At 41.2% G+C, this 16,151-nt stretch overlaps 1 protein-coding gene across 4 annotated transcripts in view; it reads right to left on the bottom strand.

Moving 5' to 3' along the window:
- The window catches only part of LOC119442292 (phospholipid scramblase 1-like), a 28,119-nt gene extending 11,976 nt beyond the window's left edge, over positions 1–16,143 (bottom strand). Inside the window, exons 1-5 of one of the 4 annotated variants that reach the window (XM_049662024.1) lie at positions 16,037–16,143; positions 13,870–14,124; positions 10,504–10,608; positions 6,725–6,802; positions 1,527–1,666 (exon numbers count right to left, since the gene is read on the bottom strand). In XM_049662024.1, the coding sequence (XP_049517981.1) occupies positions 1,527–1,666; positions 6,725–6,802; positions 10,504–10,608; positions 13,870–14,086 (540 nt within the window). In that variant the 5' untranslated portion in view covers positions 14,087–14,124; positions 16,037–16,143. The other 3 variants (XM_049662026.1, XM_049662025.1, XM_037707113.2) reach the window with 3 other exon arrangements.
- Between the last annotated feature and the right edge of the window lie 8 nt (positions 16,144–16,151).

The raw sequence follows: 16,151 nt of genomic DNA, 5'->3' as shown, positions 1-16,151 counted from the left end.
TTTTCGAATATCTATTTTTCGAATTGAATTCGAGTATTAAAAATATATTCAATAATATTCGAACATTTAGATTATTTGCACACCCCTATTTTGCTGGCACGGGTTTCGCGGACTCCCCAGAAATGGCTTCGCGGACCCCCATTTAAGAACCACTGTTTTATAGGATGGCTATTGTAAATTACATCTGAACGAATAGTGTTTTCGTTTTTTTTTTTTTTTTCAGAGTGAAATAAGATAAAAACTGTCTTCATTGGGTTAAGGTGAAGGGCAGTCAATGTGCACCAGCGGTGCAAAATTTCGAATTTGGAGTTAGCTTACTAATTAGGTTGCATTCCTCACGATCAGCTATTATAAGGTTAGTATCGTCTGCATAGAGTACAGGGGTAGCACACACAAGCTGCAAAGGTAAGTCATTTATACAGAGTAAAAAAATAATGGTTTAAGTATGGACCCCTGGGGAATGCCGAGGTTAATAAGGGTGCTATTGGACTGAAAATGTCCCAGTTGAACAATTTGTTGCCAATCTTCTAAGTAACTGCGAATTAACGTCAAAAGTATTCCATTAATTCCATAACAAACCAATTTATTGTTTAATATAAAAGGATTTAGAGAATTGAAAGCTTTCACAAAGTCTATGAACAATCCCCAAAACTAGATAACCACTGTCTATTGATTTTCCAATTATGTCTGTAAATGTTGAGGCTGCAGTTTGTGAGGAATGGCTTTTTCTAAAACCAAATTGGTGCCAAGAAATAATGTTGTGTTTGTCGAAATAGTCATTAAGGCACCTCACGAATATTTTTTCAGGTATTTTGCTGAAGAATGGTAGTACTGAAACTGGACGATAGTTTTCTATCTTGTGCTCATACTTTGACTTGTAAAGTGGCAACACCTTGGCAATTTTCATTCATGCTGGAAACACACCCGTGACAAAAAAGAATAAGTTCTGCAGAGCAAGCCATTTTCATGAGCCATTCTTTCCTAACGAATGCAGCTACACAAATTTAGCCTGAATGTTTCATTAATCTTAATTTCTTAAGGAAACATTCAGGTGCATCAGAGCTAAAAATGTTCATTCTCAACACGGTAGCTAACAACTTTTATGGGAGCAGGTGGAATTATGTTTACTGTTAAGGAAGAGAAACCTCAATTTAATGAAATTATTTTTTAGTCGAGTTTTCTGCTGCGCTGCAAGTAGGACTTCGTTAAAATCAGGTCTGACAGAACGTCTCAGTTGGCTTGAGACAGAATCACTGACAGGCACTGAGCCATGCATTGATTATGTGTTTAAAAGATTGAGTAACATGATCCCCCTCATTTAGCTCACTTTCATGGAATGCACCATCTGTAGCCGTTTGAGTGATTCATTGAAATATTCACTGGGATGTCATGTGTGAATATACTGGAACAGGGAGGGAGGAAAAGGACATGGGAGTTGTTCCTTAGTACTACTATGTGAAGGCTGGTGAAAGGCTGAAACGTATTGTAGGTCAATGCCAAAAAAGCAACTGCATGAGTAACCATACCTGCAGGCAGCACGGAAAGCAGCAGGAACTACAGCGCAGATTTCTCTGCATATGGATCACTTCATTGCCAGCATTGTCAGTCAGCTTGATATCAAAGGGGCGGTTAGGACCGCAGCAGTTTCGGGAGCAACAATCAGTGTCTACAGAGAAACAAAACATGCCATTAATTGAAGAGCCCTGTAACGATGGTCTCATGGACTACTGAAAAAAAAAGTGTGACGGAGAAACACCTATGTCTTTCACCTGTACACACTAGTTTTGCCAAGCACAGTAACGTCGCAGTAACTCAAAATCTTTTAACTGATAATGAAGAATTTTAACTCAGTGATCAGTTGGTCCCAACAGAGTTGCATGTATTTGAATAAGGAAGAACTCTTACAAATTCACACTACTAGAACCCTGCAAGGTTATTTCAAACAAAAGCCTCCTAAAGGGTACCTGTAGAGTTACACCTTGAATAAACTTCATTTTATTTCAAAATTTCTCGCTTTCTCAACCACCTTTCACACAAACCCGAGCCAAAAACTAAAGTCCAATGGGCCGCTAGCCACCGTAATGACACATACCACGAAAATTGAGCTCCTTAGCATTGCATGAAATGCTAGGCCAACAGCGCATGCACCAGCTCTCCACACAACCAGGGTAAAGTGCCATGAGAGCAGCATTTTAGCAAACTGTCATCACGTGCAGTGCTTCAGTGTATAAGTAAATTCATTACGCAGTAAAGAATTAGGCTTTTAAGGCATTCCTCATCGCCCTAAGAATGACCAGCACTAAATGCAGTAGCACTGATCTGATAGACACATAGTTTATGGGGCATACCAGTGAAATTATCCTTCTCTTTGCATTCTCAGCTTGAATCAGCCACACTTACTCATAGATTTGTTATTTCTGAGAGAGCATTTCCAAAACTGCATGGTAAGGCAATAGGCCTCGGTGATACGGTACAGTCACTGCCCGATAATTCGGACAGGTTTGAGGAAATTTCAGACACCTTACAGTGCGCCACTCGAGAAGTTGGGACATCATACCGCTTCACCTGCACGACCATGTGCCAGTTCGGCCACGAGTTGACCAAGCCAAGCTAAAAAGCAATATTTTGATATGTTGCCAGCACCTCCTCAAAACTGAAACTGACGGTATGTCTAACCACCTTGTAGATTCAGTCGTAGCCGATTGGATCCATGGCACAAGCCAATCCATAGAGTGGCCTATGGAGGACTGCATTTGCAGTTTTTCACTAGAGTTTCGGGAGTCCAGGTTTGTTCCTTTACTTGGTTCAATTGTGACATGATCATGGGCGACTTCTTTGAGGCAATTACACATTTTTATAAGTCGCAATTACCAAACGGCACCAACCCCACCCTCATTGTCTACGTCGAAGAGGGTGGTGATAAGTAAGGGAACTATCGGACAATGACTGTTGCAAAGAATCCCGTGATCCTACGGCTATCGCAGCACAGTCAGCCTTCAGTAAGTTGCAGGGGATTGAGATTTGGTGCATTCGGAGATCATACTTTCGTTTACCTGTATCAGCATCCATGACAATGATCAATATACAGACTGACCAGGTCACATGCAAGCATATGTGCATGTGTGCAGCAATGCACTGACCAGATTTTCTGGCAGCTTGTGGAAAAAAAAACTTACTTTCTGGCAAATTTGGTATTTCGGACTGTTTATTCTGACAATTACGCAGTCCCCGCCAATTTCACAACAACTGTACAATACACATTATCAAGCGCATAATTCAAAGGGGCTCTCTTTTGTTCGAAGTGCGTTTTATTTGAATAATTTTCTGGTCCCCTTGGAGTTTCAATTAATGAGGTTCCACTGTATTCATGGTGAATAGAGGCTAGATTGCACCTTAACTTGGTTCTACAAACCATTTGGATAATGAATTAAAATCACAGAACTTCACAACACAGATGTCAAGGCAGACCACAGCGCAGGCAAGCTTCTGGACCTTCAGTGTGTGCCGAACAGGCGCTAGGTGGAATGCAGGTGCATGCAGCTACTGCTCTCATCCCTCACTCAGGCCAAAATGCTAAGCCTTCATTGACTCTGTACTGCCACGTTGAATGTAAATCACCCCTTTCCATCCTGCACATTGGCTTGTGATGCATGGAATGTAAAATATCCTAAAGTGAGGCAAAAGCAATGAACTGGTACGGCTGTGCAGGAAATTCGACATATTTAACTCTTTTGTTACCATGCCTATTATGTTTAACACATTCAAATTACAACTGTGGAGCTCAAGTGAAGTGGATGAATGCTAAAGGAAGTGCATATATGTGAAATCTATAATTGAACTACATCTATTTTGGTCGGGAAGCAGATTCATGTTAGAAACAAAAAACAGAATGCCGACCAAAATGTTGTTGTCAAAGGTGTTGTCAGAGTGAACAAGGCTTCTCTATGTGGAAGTCAAAACATCAACCGCTTTTCCAACACCATTTTGGTCAGAGTTCTGTTTTTTTCTGTTTCTGATGAGTACATACGTACTGCAACGGACAGCACAAGAGATGACAATAATAACTAGAGACCGGATTTTAGGCAAATGCCTTTTTTGTTGCTTGCGCTCCTATCGCCCCACTTTGATATATGAGCATGAATTAGAGGTTAAGAAGGGCTGCTATAGTGTTTTTATAGTGCCTATAAATGCCTATTTTGGCGTTTGTGCCTAAATGCCTATAAATGCCTATTTTCAATATCGGCGCCTATATGAACAGTATTTAGCCTCAAGTTTTGCTTTCGAGTGCAGTTAGAGACCGTTATCTATGTTACCGGGCAACATTGACTGTTCGGAACTCTATTGGGTTCAACCTATAGCAATCTAGTTCAACCAACTTTCGGAAAACAACCGCTAGCAGCAGTGAAATGGGACGCGCCGCGGTTGGCGAATGCGAAACTGCGGAGAGCCGTCAGGGAAAAGGAGAGTAAAGAGCAAAAGAAGAAAGAAAAATGTGATGTGCACGCGGCTTTTGTTCTGTTTGTAATTTACTTTTTAAGGTGTTCACTGCCGTCGAGCGTTCCTTCTCAGCGTACAAGATCATTCTCAGTGACAAGAGGAACAATTTTGATTCCAAAAATCTGGAGATGGTGGTAGTTTGCTATTGTTTCCACAATCTTCACAGTGATTCTTAGACTACGTTCCGCGTGCTCTCCAAGCAGATTTCTTGTTTCCAAACAGAAACGTGCGCCCATCAAATGGGCGGAAGTGTATTTGGCAGTGTTGGGGCGTTTTGCCTGTACAATTCCGATAATGTCATTGTATATGAGAAAATTGCCAGAGTTGTACCTAACAGTCCTTACGTAAAAACACGTTATTTCTTAATAAATTGTAGTCTCTCTTGCATTTATTATTTGTGTGTTTCTGGTGTGTCTTAATTTAGTTGCGTCAGGCAGACATAAAGTAGCGCTTTTTTTATCAGTATTCCCAGCTTTCAAGTATTCTTTTTCATGCTTGTTTCACTTTATGCAACGCTTGAGTACAGTGGCCATTGAACATGAATATGAGCAGTGTGCTTGTTGAATTACGCCCAATGATCGTCATTATTCCAGCAGTTTTATGGGATAATTGCACGGCTATGTTCAACTGTTGGCGCCTTTGTGCCATCATAAGCAATAGCATTTCTTGTTTTCCTGTCGTAGATACAGGTCGGGCACGTCTTCGTTTGAAATTATTTGCATTTATGTAAAAATTTATTGTGCCTATATTTACGACGTTCGAGGCCTAAAACGTTGATTTGCCTGCCTATCTTTCGCGCCTAAAACGCACTTTTTTAATGCCTAGAGATCCGGCCTCTAATAATAACTATGACAATCAAAGCACACCCAATCCTGGACACTTGCTGCATAGCTCAGTGAATAACCCTGATTACCACTGTTGACCCCATTGAAGGTAATGGGGTCAGTGGTCTACACATATGAGCAGTATAATGAAAAAGTAAGTACCACAACATAAGTTACGCTACCATTCTAGTCATAAGGTTTCATGTACAGAATAATACTAGAACAAAATCTTATGCTTAATCATTCAACAAACACAGGTACCATAGGTAGTACACAGATTTTTCTGGCTTTGCATGACTTCATATGTTCTGCTAGTAACTTTTGTTCAACACTGTGGTTTCACTCCCCCAGCACACTGTTACTTCTTCATCACTTGACAGCAATGGCTACTCACGGGTGTTACATGTGCAATACCCCTACTCATATCTCCAGCTGGTCACAAAAACCTCAGACTACAACAGTTTTCTTTTTTCTTCTATTTATTCGCTTTGACTCGCACACAGTGTTTAACTTGCGACATTTCTCTGCAGCCCCAATAATGTTAAATACTTGCGCTATTCAGAGCACCTTTCCTTTTAATCAGAACCTGACATGAATTCAAGCATGAACAGTGCCCATGTGAAAGCAACAGATCGCTCTGACACATGCATGACTGCTGAAACTGACGTAAAATGTGCAAGCACTGGAAAGTATTTTTCAGTAGGATAAAATGCATTGCACTCAAGTCATTGTGAAATTACGTCTAAGCCAGTGGCGCACCAAGGGGGGGGGGGGGTGTTTCGGGTTTTGTAACCCCCCCCCCAAGCGTCCAGCCCCAGTAACAACGTGTACCTGCAGCGCTCTGTTCACATTGTCATTTCAATTCAGGAGGTGCTTGAGGTCAAATTTTCCTGATTAACAAAACACACTATCATTGTCTTGTATTCATTCATTCACTCTTAAAGTACTTTGAGTAAAATGCAGAAGAAATAAACATTGTCATCATCCTTGGTGTCATTATTATATTAGGCATTTTATTTGCTGTTGGATTCCTCTGGCTAAAGCAAGGAAATTGCATATTATGCAAAGTGCTTGCTTCGACCCCCCTCCCACCGGCAGAGATCCTGGGTGCGCTACAGGTCTAAACAGTATGGCAATGACAATGAGGCCTCAAGAGAGTAATCTCACTGTCTGTCTTCCTACGAACACAAAAACTGCCCATATCTCTGAATACATCCACATGAAGGCTATTAGCATATGTGATATGCGATACCATCTTCATACTGCAGTATCAAATTCTTCAGTTACAAAATCAACTATGGTTTCTCTTTCTTAGGAAAGATGCAGAGGTGTCCCTGTCTGCTCAATCAAAATCATTTCGTAAAAGTGCAAAATACAAGGTTACATTATCTCTCCATACATACCTTCCACGGCTTTGTAGACCTTCTGGCCCATGCTGTTTTTAATGGTGTACTTGTTCTGAGTTTCAAATCCAAGAAATGCTGAAATGCAAAAAATTGTGAAATCCTCACCCTTGTCTTAAGGCCTACAGGCTCTCGCTTAAAAACACAAAACGTTTATAAAAGCTACACTTTGATCTCAGCAGAAAGGCTGAGAAGTGATGCGCATAAAAGTTCAACAATATTTTTGACAAGGAGGAGGTTAAATGAAGATGTTCAAACAGATCAGTATTGACATTTTCAAATACTAATGTATAAAAAGCATAACAAGATATTTCCTTGAACCACCCTCCAAGCAACATTATGGCTACAATGCTTACAAGTATCACCAGCACTGCTGTAAGTAGAGATTCAAATAAGCATCAAAATGACATAATAAATGGCAGTTGACTGCCACTCAATCCAGTGTTCTCACATCGTTGCAGTTTTCTTTCACCATGCGCAATTCAAGTAAGCTTAACAAGATGTGTTGTTGAGTGGGTTGGTTCATGATACGGAATAAATTAAAAGAGCACAAAAAGGACAGGAAACAGCACAAGCACTAACAACTAGTGCATTTCAGGAAGAAGTAAAAAGACGGTTCATCTCAAACAGTTTTCATAAAGAACCAACTGAGCTTTGTTTTGATCACCCCTGGCAACATTTGTTTTCGCACATATGCAGACCATTAACTGTCTGTTTAATTCCTCCTGAAATAAATCAGTTGTTGGCGAGCGCTTGTGCTGGTATTTTTTTTTTTTTTTTCCTTTCTGTGCCTTTTTCGCGCTCTTTTAATTTACTCCAATTTAAGTCAGCCTATGTGCCAGTTGTACTAAGCCTATAGACTTGACGCGTTCAGGTTGCCTTCCATACTCTTGCTTTCGCTGACAAAGTAGTTTCTCAGCTTTCAGAGAGCTGTACGACCACTGAAATAGATCTGCGTTGACTGGACACCAAACCGCAAGTCTTGTTGCCAAAACCCAGCTACAATATGCTGGCTAGGCCTAACGGTGAAGGGAATGTGGCTGCAACTAAAATTTATTGCTGGGCGGCATAGTGAGCATACAGCAAACTTTCTTAAGAAGTTTGCCGCTATGTAGATTTTTTTCGTATGAGTGGCTGATACGTAAGAGGGCCCGAGATCCAGTGCATGGGTTAGACTAAAAAAAATATTTCTATGGTTTTACATGCGAAGCCATGATCTGATTATGAGGCACGCCGTAGTGTGGGACTCCAGGTTAATTTTGATTATCTTGGGTTCTTTAAGTGAGCCCAATCCACAGTACATGGGTGTTTGCACATTTCGCCCCACTGAAATGTCGCCACCGTGGCCGGGATTTGATCACTCGACCTTGTGCTTAGCAGCGCAATGCCATAGCCATTAAGCCACCACACCGCATAACCGGCTAGAATGAGGGCCATAGAAGCAGCATTCGGGTCTGCTAGCAACCAGCCAACAACTATAGCGAGTGTGTTAATCAAGTTCATCTGTTCACTTACTGGGTAGAATATGTTAAGCTTGCATACAGACAGACAGCACTGAGCTGAATTTGAACTCGCAGCTTAAACTGCCAGTGTCGTGCAGGCAAGGCTGCGCATGTCAAAAACGACATGCGGAAGGCACCGGGCTATGGGGAACACCGCCACAGCGTTATTTATCATGAAATTTCACGTATACTGAACTACAAAATTGAGCTAGAATCTGTATGTAATTTTTTTGTTAGTGTTAGGGGTCATAAAAAACAAAGAATGCAGAAGAACTTGCATGTTTGCATGAAAATATCCGAGTAACAGTACTTTAAAAATAAACTTTTCTCTGAAATGAAACTGTTTCCATTTTTACAAATAAAGCACACACACTTTTTTGAAAAATGTAAACTTCTAGCTATTGTGTCAAAGTTCTATCCACATCCCACAACTATATTTGAATTATTCGCTTTGAACATAGTGACATTATGCTTTGGTAAATGCTGCGACCACTGTATTCAATGAAGAATTATGCAATGGCATCAGCCTTCTGTGAAGTTGAAAAAATGCATTAACATTTACAGTTTTCATTGAAGCTGGTTTTTGTTGGTTTTTGTTTTCTCCTTCTAACTCCTGTATTCATAAATAAATAATACAACTGCTTTTCATTCAGTGCACATCACTATAAAAACTAAAATTTTGCAATCATCTCTACACATTGCTTTCTATGTATAAAGCTCGTCATGTAGAATGAATCTTCGCAACGCTCATAGTATTTGGTTATATTGAACTGTTTCTTGCATACTGCCGTATTTACTCACATAACGAATGCGCCTTTTTTATGAAAAACTGAAGCAATGTTGGGGGTGCGCTTAATATGCAGGGTGAATTTTACGGGAACATTTTCGAAGGAGTCGAATTGAAAAGGAAGTTGATAACGACGAAGAAAATATATAATATAACTTAACTTTGCAGTAAATATACTGCATATATAGAAGTGAAAATAATGCAGATCCACTATTTGCAAACAGTGACAGCATTTTTATTGTCTTACTCTGCATCAGAAGCTGATGTCTGTAAAAATGGAGGAACTTCTATTCATAGCAAGAAGGCAGTCATTGTAAGAAAGAAACATGCACTTTCTCAAACACAGTCCATTGCACTACATGAACTACGCGGTCCCCCCATTGCTCGCCCTAAAATGTCTGATGCTGTGCTGTCTTGCTATAGCTTGTGCTTGCATCCTGATAATTTAATGCAAAATGACACAGCCTTCCTTTCGCCCGACATGATCGAACCTTCTTCCACACAAGAAAACTTTCTCGTCCAGACCCCGGAAGGCGCAAAATATCCAATTTGTAGCGAGCAGCTTGCCTTGCTGCTTCCACCAGTGGCACATGCAGACTTCATCAACACCAAAATGCCTCCTGGCAGCACACTTCCCATGTTCCACCACATATTGCATGGCCTCTGACTTAAAGCCGACCATACATTACCTGGAATTACGGCCCATCGCCCCCAGCAAAGTGCAAGACAGGCATAAAAGCAAGCAACGGACAATGCTGTCATGAAACGGACGCCTTCGAAGTAGGAAGTCTCACACACAGCTCACAGATTCACTCGCTTCTAGGTGTGGAACTGTTTATGCATCGTTTTGATCAACTGTCACACTGGCACCATAGCAGAGAGCACTAATTTTTCCTCCAGGAGAGCGCTTTCAGTGGCACATATCGTCAGCCGCAAGTGAACTAGGGAACTACAGCATAGTTGTTTGTTATCAGGTCTGCACGCAACCAAAGTTAGGGGTACGATTATTATGAGGAAAACAAAAATCTTAATTTTGAAGAGCAATGTTGAGGGTGCATTTACTATTCGAGCGAGTTCAGTGTGCAAGTAAGTACGGTATGTGCCTTTATGTGGAATGTGTATATGCACCATGATCTGAATATTTTCCACGCACTATAATGCGAATAATGAAATGCAAACAGACAAGTTCAAAGTACAATAACACCTTTTATAAGTAACAACTCAAAAGCACAATTTAACAATGCTACACGTCCCTTCACTAAATATGGTGTACGCCCCAATCTAAGCACACAAGTTTAAATGAAATGACGAAGGCAGAAACAAAAGAACAAGCCCTAGTTAGCCCTAACTTGTTGGCTTTTAATTAGTCCACAATGGTACCGTACTGTACTGTGTCTCTTGGTACAACCGAGTGCTGCTATTGTTGTGATCCCCCTTACTGCAATCTCCTCGGTCAATAAGCATACAGGAATGAATATAATTCCACTCACCTTCCAGCACTTCCACTTTCTGATGCATCAACAGTTGATCTACCGACGTGAGGTATTCTAAACCGGGCGGGCAGCTTGGAATACCTGGCGGGATTCCCATTGACGCTGAAAAGTACATGGTAATAGCCCAAGTTTACCTGCGTATACGCAAGATCCAGCTTACAACAAAGGGGGAAAAAAATAATAAGAACAGAACCAGCTGTTAGGAGCAGGTTTCCTAAAGCTGCAAGTAAGTTTCAATATTAACAAAGGCTTCAAGAGTTTTATGTAGCAGAAAAGACAGCACAACAGCGTAACCATAGAATGTTCAAGAAAGGTGAATTTACGTAGACTTGATTACAACTTCAAGTCACCTTAAATACATCCCAGATGACCAGTGATGGCCTTCTGTCATATAGTCCCTTTGGAAAACCTCCGAGTAGCAAGAAAGGACAGCACCAAATGCACACAAGCAGCTAAAAATGAACAGAAATCAAACCACAGTTCCACTGCACAGTAAAAAAGAATGTAAAATGGCATGCGACTACAAAAGACCAACCATTTAAGAAATGGTAAAATCAGTTCTTTTCTCCACAACTGGATCTCAGGTGAAGGAAATAATCATGTTGTGCTGTTAATATGAAAGCAGTGCAGTCATAATGCAAATATGAAAGTGCTTCAGAACAGCTTCTACAAAGGAAAATAACACGATGAGCACAAGGCACCCAGAATTTTAAGAATTTTCAAACCGCACGTCAAACAAACATGTTCTACAGAAAGCACTTAATTTCTACAATCTCCTCATTTTAACCTCAGGAATGACATTACATAAATAACAACAGTTCTTTGCAAATGTACAGACCTGTGTTTAAGCCCTGCCTTATGGCAGAAGATCCTTAAATACCAAAGCTGCGAGTCAGAGCATGTTTATGTCATCTTCCACTGTCCCTTGTTGTTTGTGCTCTTCACTTTTCTGTTAAATAGTAAAGGCCACCACATTTAGGCTCAAAGGACAGTATGCTACCTGTTTCTTCCACTTGCCTGGTATAGCACTCATCCTAACTAATTCAAATGAGTTGAACTTGCATCAACAGCAATAACATGACTATAAAAAACAGATATTCGTCGGAGTGACAGTTCAGGAAATGCTGAACCAAACTTGAAAGCAAACCAAAGGAACAGTAGGCTAATACTAATGAGTAGGATAATCTGCCTAAACAAGTGAAAGGACTGGTCACGAGAGGCCATCAGTTGGTTGCCCACCAGATCTGAAGGGGCCCCGCTGTTATACCCAGACTTACATTTAAAGCACCATTTTCCCAGGCACAATAAAAAAATGATAAGGCAAAGATCATTTCTCACTTGCTCTTCTTACTCGTTTGATTGACCTTGCACCTAGCAAATTTTGGATTTTTAGAAAGGTGAAGGACACTCTTCGTGATAAAAAAGTTTTGCTTGTTCTCTGCTGATGCATCAGCAGTTCGCCAGAAGGCAAAATATACTCGTAAAGACGCATAACAGCCATGCACTCATAGTTCAATTATCGGGAAAATGGGGATGTGAGAGAGTGCCTACCCTGCTAGTTGCCAGAAATTTCAGCTTTCAAAAGTACTTCATTGAAAAACAATGAGGAAGCCTCAGTATATGAATGCACTTCACATAATACTACAGAATAAAGGACAAGTAATCAAACTTTGGTCAAATGCAATTTTTTTACTTTATTGTGCTCTGTTGGTAATGCCATGAGATTTATAGCATATTTTTCTGTGTGTGTGTGTGTGTGTGTGTGTGTGTGTGTGTGTGTGTGTGTGTGTGTGTGTGTGTGTGTGTGTGTGCGTGTGTGTGGATTCGAATACCATAGGACATGTGACTACTACACATTAAAATTATTGGTACTTAGGAAGGTGCCATACTGTTCTCACATCAGCATTTTATCGGCTCAGGCATTATGCATCCCTGTAACCACACCAATTTTAAGTAAACCAGCAGCAACACATCTTGTAGCACGTAGATTCTCGTGCTTTACAAATGACACAAAAGTGGCACAATCTTAGAATAGAGGCTGAGTGACCTATCTATGAAAAACAGCATGTCACGAGACTACAGAGCAAAACAATTTAAATAATTCTGTATTTGTCACTCAGTGCCTGTTCAGAAAGCTCGTCTAAGAAATAGCTGTAGTTATTAGACACATAAAGAGTTAAACACATACTGCAGCACACAGTATTAAAATTAATCATTTGATATTTACACCTTTTCACCAGACACAACTATGTGCTTGAAAGAAGGCAGGCATCAAATGCCCTAGTTTGCCGCTCACTAATAACCAAATGCACAATTCTTAATTTCACTTGCACCATCGTTACTGCAACCAATTTCAAGCTTGAAAATGTGTGAGAACACAAACACAATTATGGCAATACTTTCACATAGCCAAATCTTACAAGGTAGAGTTTCCTCTGTACAGCTGAGAAGCAGATAGTCAAGATATTCTCAAGCCATTTAATTTATATAAGAACAGATTTATTTAAATATATATTGTATTATGTGACATGTATCATTGACAGAACTTGTAATTAAAATATCAATGCCAAGGCTAACATGATAGAGAGAAAGTTCATTTTCCACTTTGCCAGGTGCGTTGACAGTTTGCATATTTCTGTCACAACGTTTCAATGGCTCATGGTAGACAGGTGTGTTTCATCAAACAGCTGCAGCCTAGACATTGTAGACATGCGTTTCAAAAGCGTGCAGCGGTGCAGACTGCGAAGCCTTGACAATGTAATAATTTCTTTCAGGCTATCGTTTCTATGCTGCCCGTACATTGCAATGAGGAGGCAGAAAGTGGCTAGTTCTCACATACGGGGGGAGGGGAGAAAACTCCTTCACACTGCAAAGTACCCATGCACACGGCCTCCAAAGCAACAATTTTGCGCACATTTTGCATCGAAATTCCCAGACTGCCACTATTATAACAGACCTCATATTCATAAGCTTGCGAAGCCTACACATATATTCACACTGCCTATTAAAAAAGCATTGCTAAATGAAGCAAACCACCAGACTTAGCACTAAGCAACCTCTTGAAAAACTGAGAATTAACCTCAATGACATAATCTTGCTTTATAAATTTGATTGTTATAGCGCAGCTTCTTGATAGCATTCCTTTATAAAAGGCATTTGAGCAGCAAACATACTGATACATTTGCTTACATTTCAATCCTTAGATTTCAGAAATGTTCCTTAAAAATTACTACAAGCAACTACCTTATTAGAATGTTTCCTGCAGATGACAACCATAACTGTACAGCCCTTAAAAATCTTAATCTATTTTTCAAAGCACATAAGTCCTCAGGAAGACACCCGAAAGGATGAAGCTCTGCTTACCCTGCACACCAGGAGGGGGGTAACCACCAGCTCCCATTGGCGGTGGCTGTGTGACAGGTGTTCCTGGAGCCATTGGCATGAACTGCACATCTCCCTGCGGTGGTGGGTAGCCCATTGCTGGTGGATAACCACCCTGCATCGGAGGCGGGTAGCCTTGGGCGGGTGGGAAAGCTGGGGGGTAGCCACCCTCAGCAGGACCGTAGGGAGGATAACTCATGGTGCAATCAGGAACTTGATGCGATCAGCTGTTATAACCTGCATAAACAATATTCATTATGGTTGCACCCACGGTTGCGGTAATGATGCAGCACAACCGCCATGAAAGTGGGGCAGTATTTAATGACAAAAGAAATTGTCGAGCATAAGTAAATTTTAACTATGGGGCCAACGATGCAAGGCCGGTTCACTTGCGCAATTCACCCCGCTATCAATAATAAAAGCGCCGTTTGACACATAAACATGCTGAGGAAACTAACACCCGTGTTTCTTCCACGAAAACAAGTTTATATAAGGCCTCCTTTATGTGCTGGACAACTACGCGGCTCAGTAGTAGGTGCTGTGTTTTTCAGTGAACATCTGTCGAACTTAATACAATGGCCATTAGCATGGTTCCCTTCCCTATGTATGGGACCCATAAAGCTCTTACAATGCCCCTTCAAAAATATTTATCAGACAATGACACTTATTTACAACTACAAAAAATATCTACATAACCCCTGCTCAAAAGCAGTCAAACATATAACTCATGAACGTGAAGAGGCAAGCCAGTTCAAGTATCTCCGATTGGCCCGTACTCCGGTTGTGCACGTTAAGGAGTGCCGTAGCTTGCCACGAATGTCATCAACATAGCGGCGGCATCTACGTGCTCTGTGCCGCACCGACCTTCCTCGTTCAGTGGCCTTCAGCGTCAAATTGCAGACGTGTTAAAAGCGCAGAGTAACAGCAGGACAAGAGAATTCATCTGCCTTTAGACAGGCGACACTGTCGCCGAAAGTGATCGTCGCAGAATACGTCCCAAGGTGATAAATGAACGAAAAGGGTCAATAAACGGATACCGGAGCCAGAGACGAATAAAAATGATGCAGGGAAAACGGCAGGAAGAGCAATTGGTCACCGACGTCCATTTCGTTGCTGGTGCCCGACGAAATATTTTTAAAAAAGCACAACTTCTAACAAGCTTGTACTTACAGAAGCGAAGTGATTCGCGTTCCTGGCAATCGACGGCTCGTGGGACGCCCACTAGCGACCGGCCCCGCGTTGTAAACAAACCTTCAGACAACACGTATGCCGCGCGACGGGCCCCACGGGTAGGAGAACGTACGAAGGCGGTGGCGAGGAGGGCTTACCAAAAGAAAACAAGAGTCGAGCCAACGCGAAGTAGCGCTATAGCGCAGACGTTGAGAACAACTGCGGGCGCAGCACTCCGTTCACAAAATGTATCCAACAGTGCACTTAGTCAACACACCTTCTTGATCGATGTTACTTTTTGTAACGTCTCGGCTTGTTCGACGACGCAGACTCAGCAAGCAACCATATAAGGACAGAGACCAAGTAGTTTCGGTTTCGCTTCCGCGGTTTTATGCTGTTCGTCAAATGGAAACAAATTTCCGAACATTACCAAAATGTTTTATGCGGCAGAAAAATAAAATCAACGTTCTTTCACACTAAATTTCTGGATGCTCTATAGAGTAAATGGACATGCTTATGTTTCATTTACGAAGGAGATCTCGAGGGGGCGAGGTGGCAAGTTATGGTCATAATTCAGCCTTTTAGAGTTATGTTCCGTTGTCGCGTAATGAAATTTTAAAATATTATGCATGCGATGAGAAAAAGAAAAGAAATGTGGAGTGTCAACGTCCCTACTATTGCTGTTGAGAGGTAATTCGCTCGTGAGCAACCACTTCCTCTTCTTTACATCCTTAATTATTTTTTTTTTTTTTTAATTTTGAGGTGATGTTTAAATTGAGGTGCAATGATATCGATGGGGCACGTGCTCAAACTATCTCCAAGGAACAACATGTCACAGCATCGTATTTCTTTCTTAAATAACTGCAAATCAAATGTCAACAACAAATGGTGCGTGCTGGAACCGTACGTTGCATATGCACACGCTCTTTTGTGTTCCCGCCAGTTCAAGCATACCCAGAATTTCAGAAACACCACTTACTGCGTCGTATTTGATAAAGTAGATTTGAGGCTTTGAGGTAGGCCTTTTTTGAAGAATGATGCATCCGTTCAATCGCACGCCGCGTATGCGATCCCTAATAACGAAACCCATGTCG

Source organism: Dermacentor silvarum, chromosome 2, assembly GCF_013339745.2.
Source record: "Dermacentor silvarum isolate Dsil-2018 chromosome 2, BIME_Dsil_1.4, whole genome shotgun sequence".
Taxonomy (NCBI): Eukaryota; Metazoa; Arthropoda; class Arachnida; order Ixodida; family Ixodidae; genus Dermacentor; species Dermacentor silvarum.
This window is presented reverse-complemented; position numbering and strand designations above follow the sequence as displayed.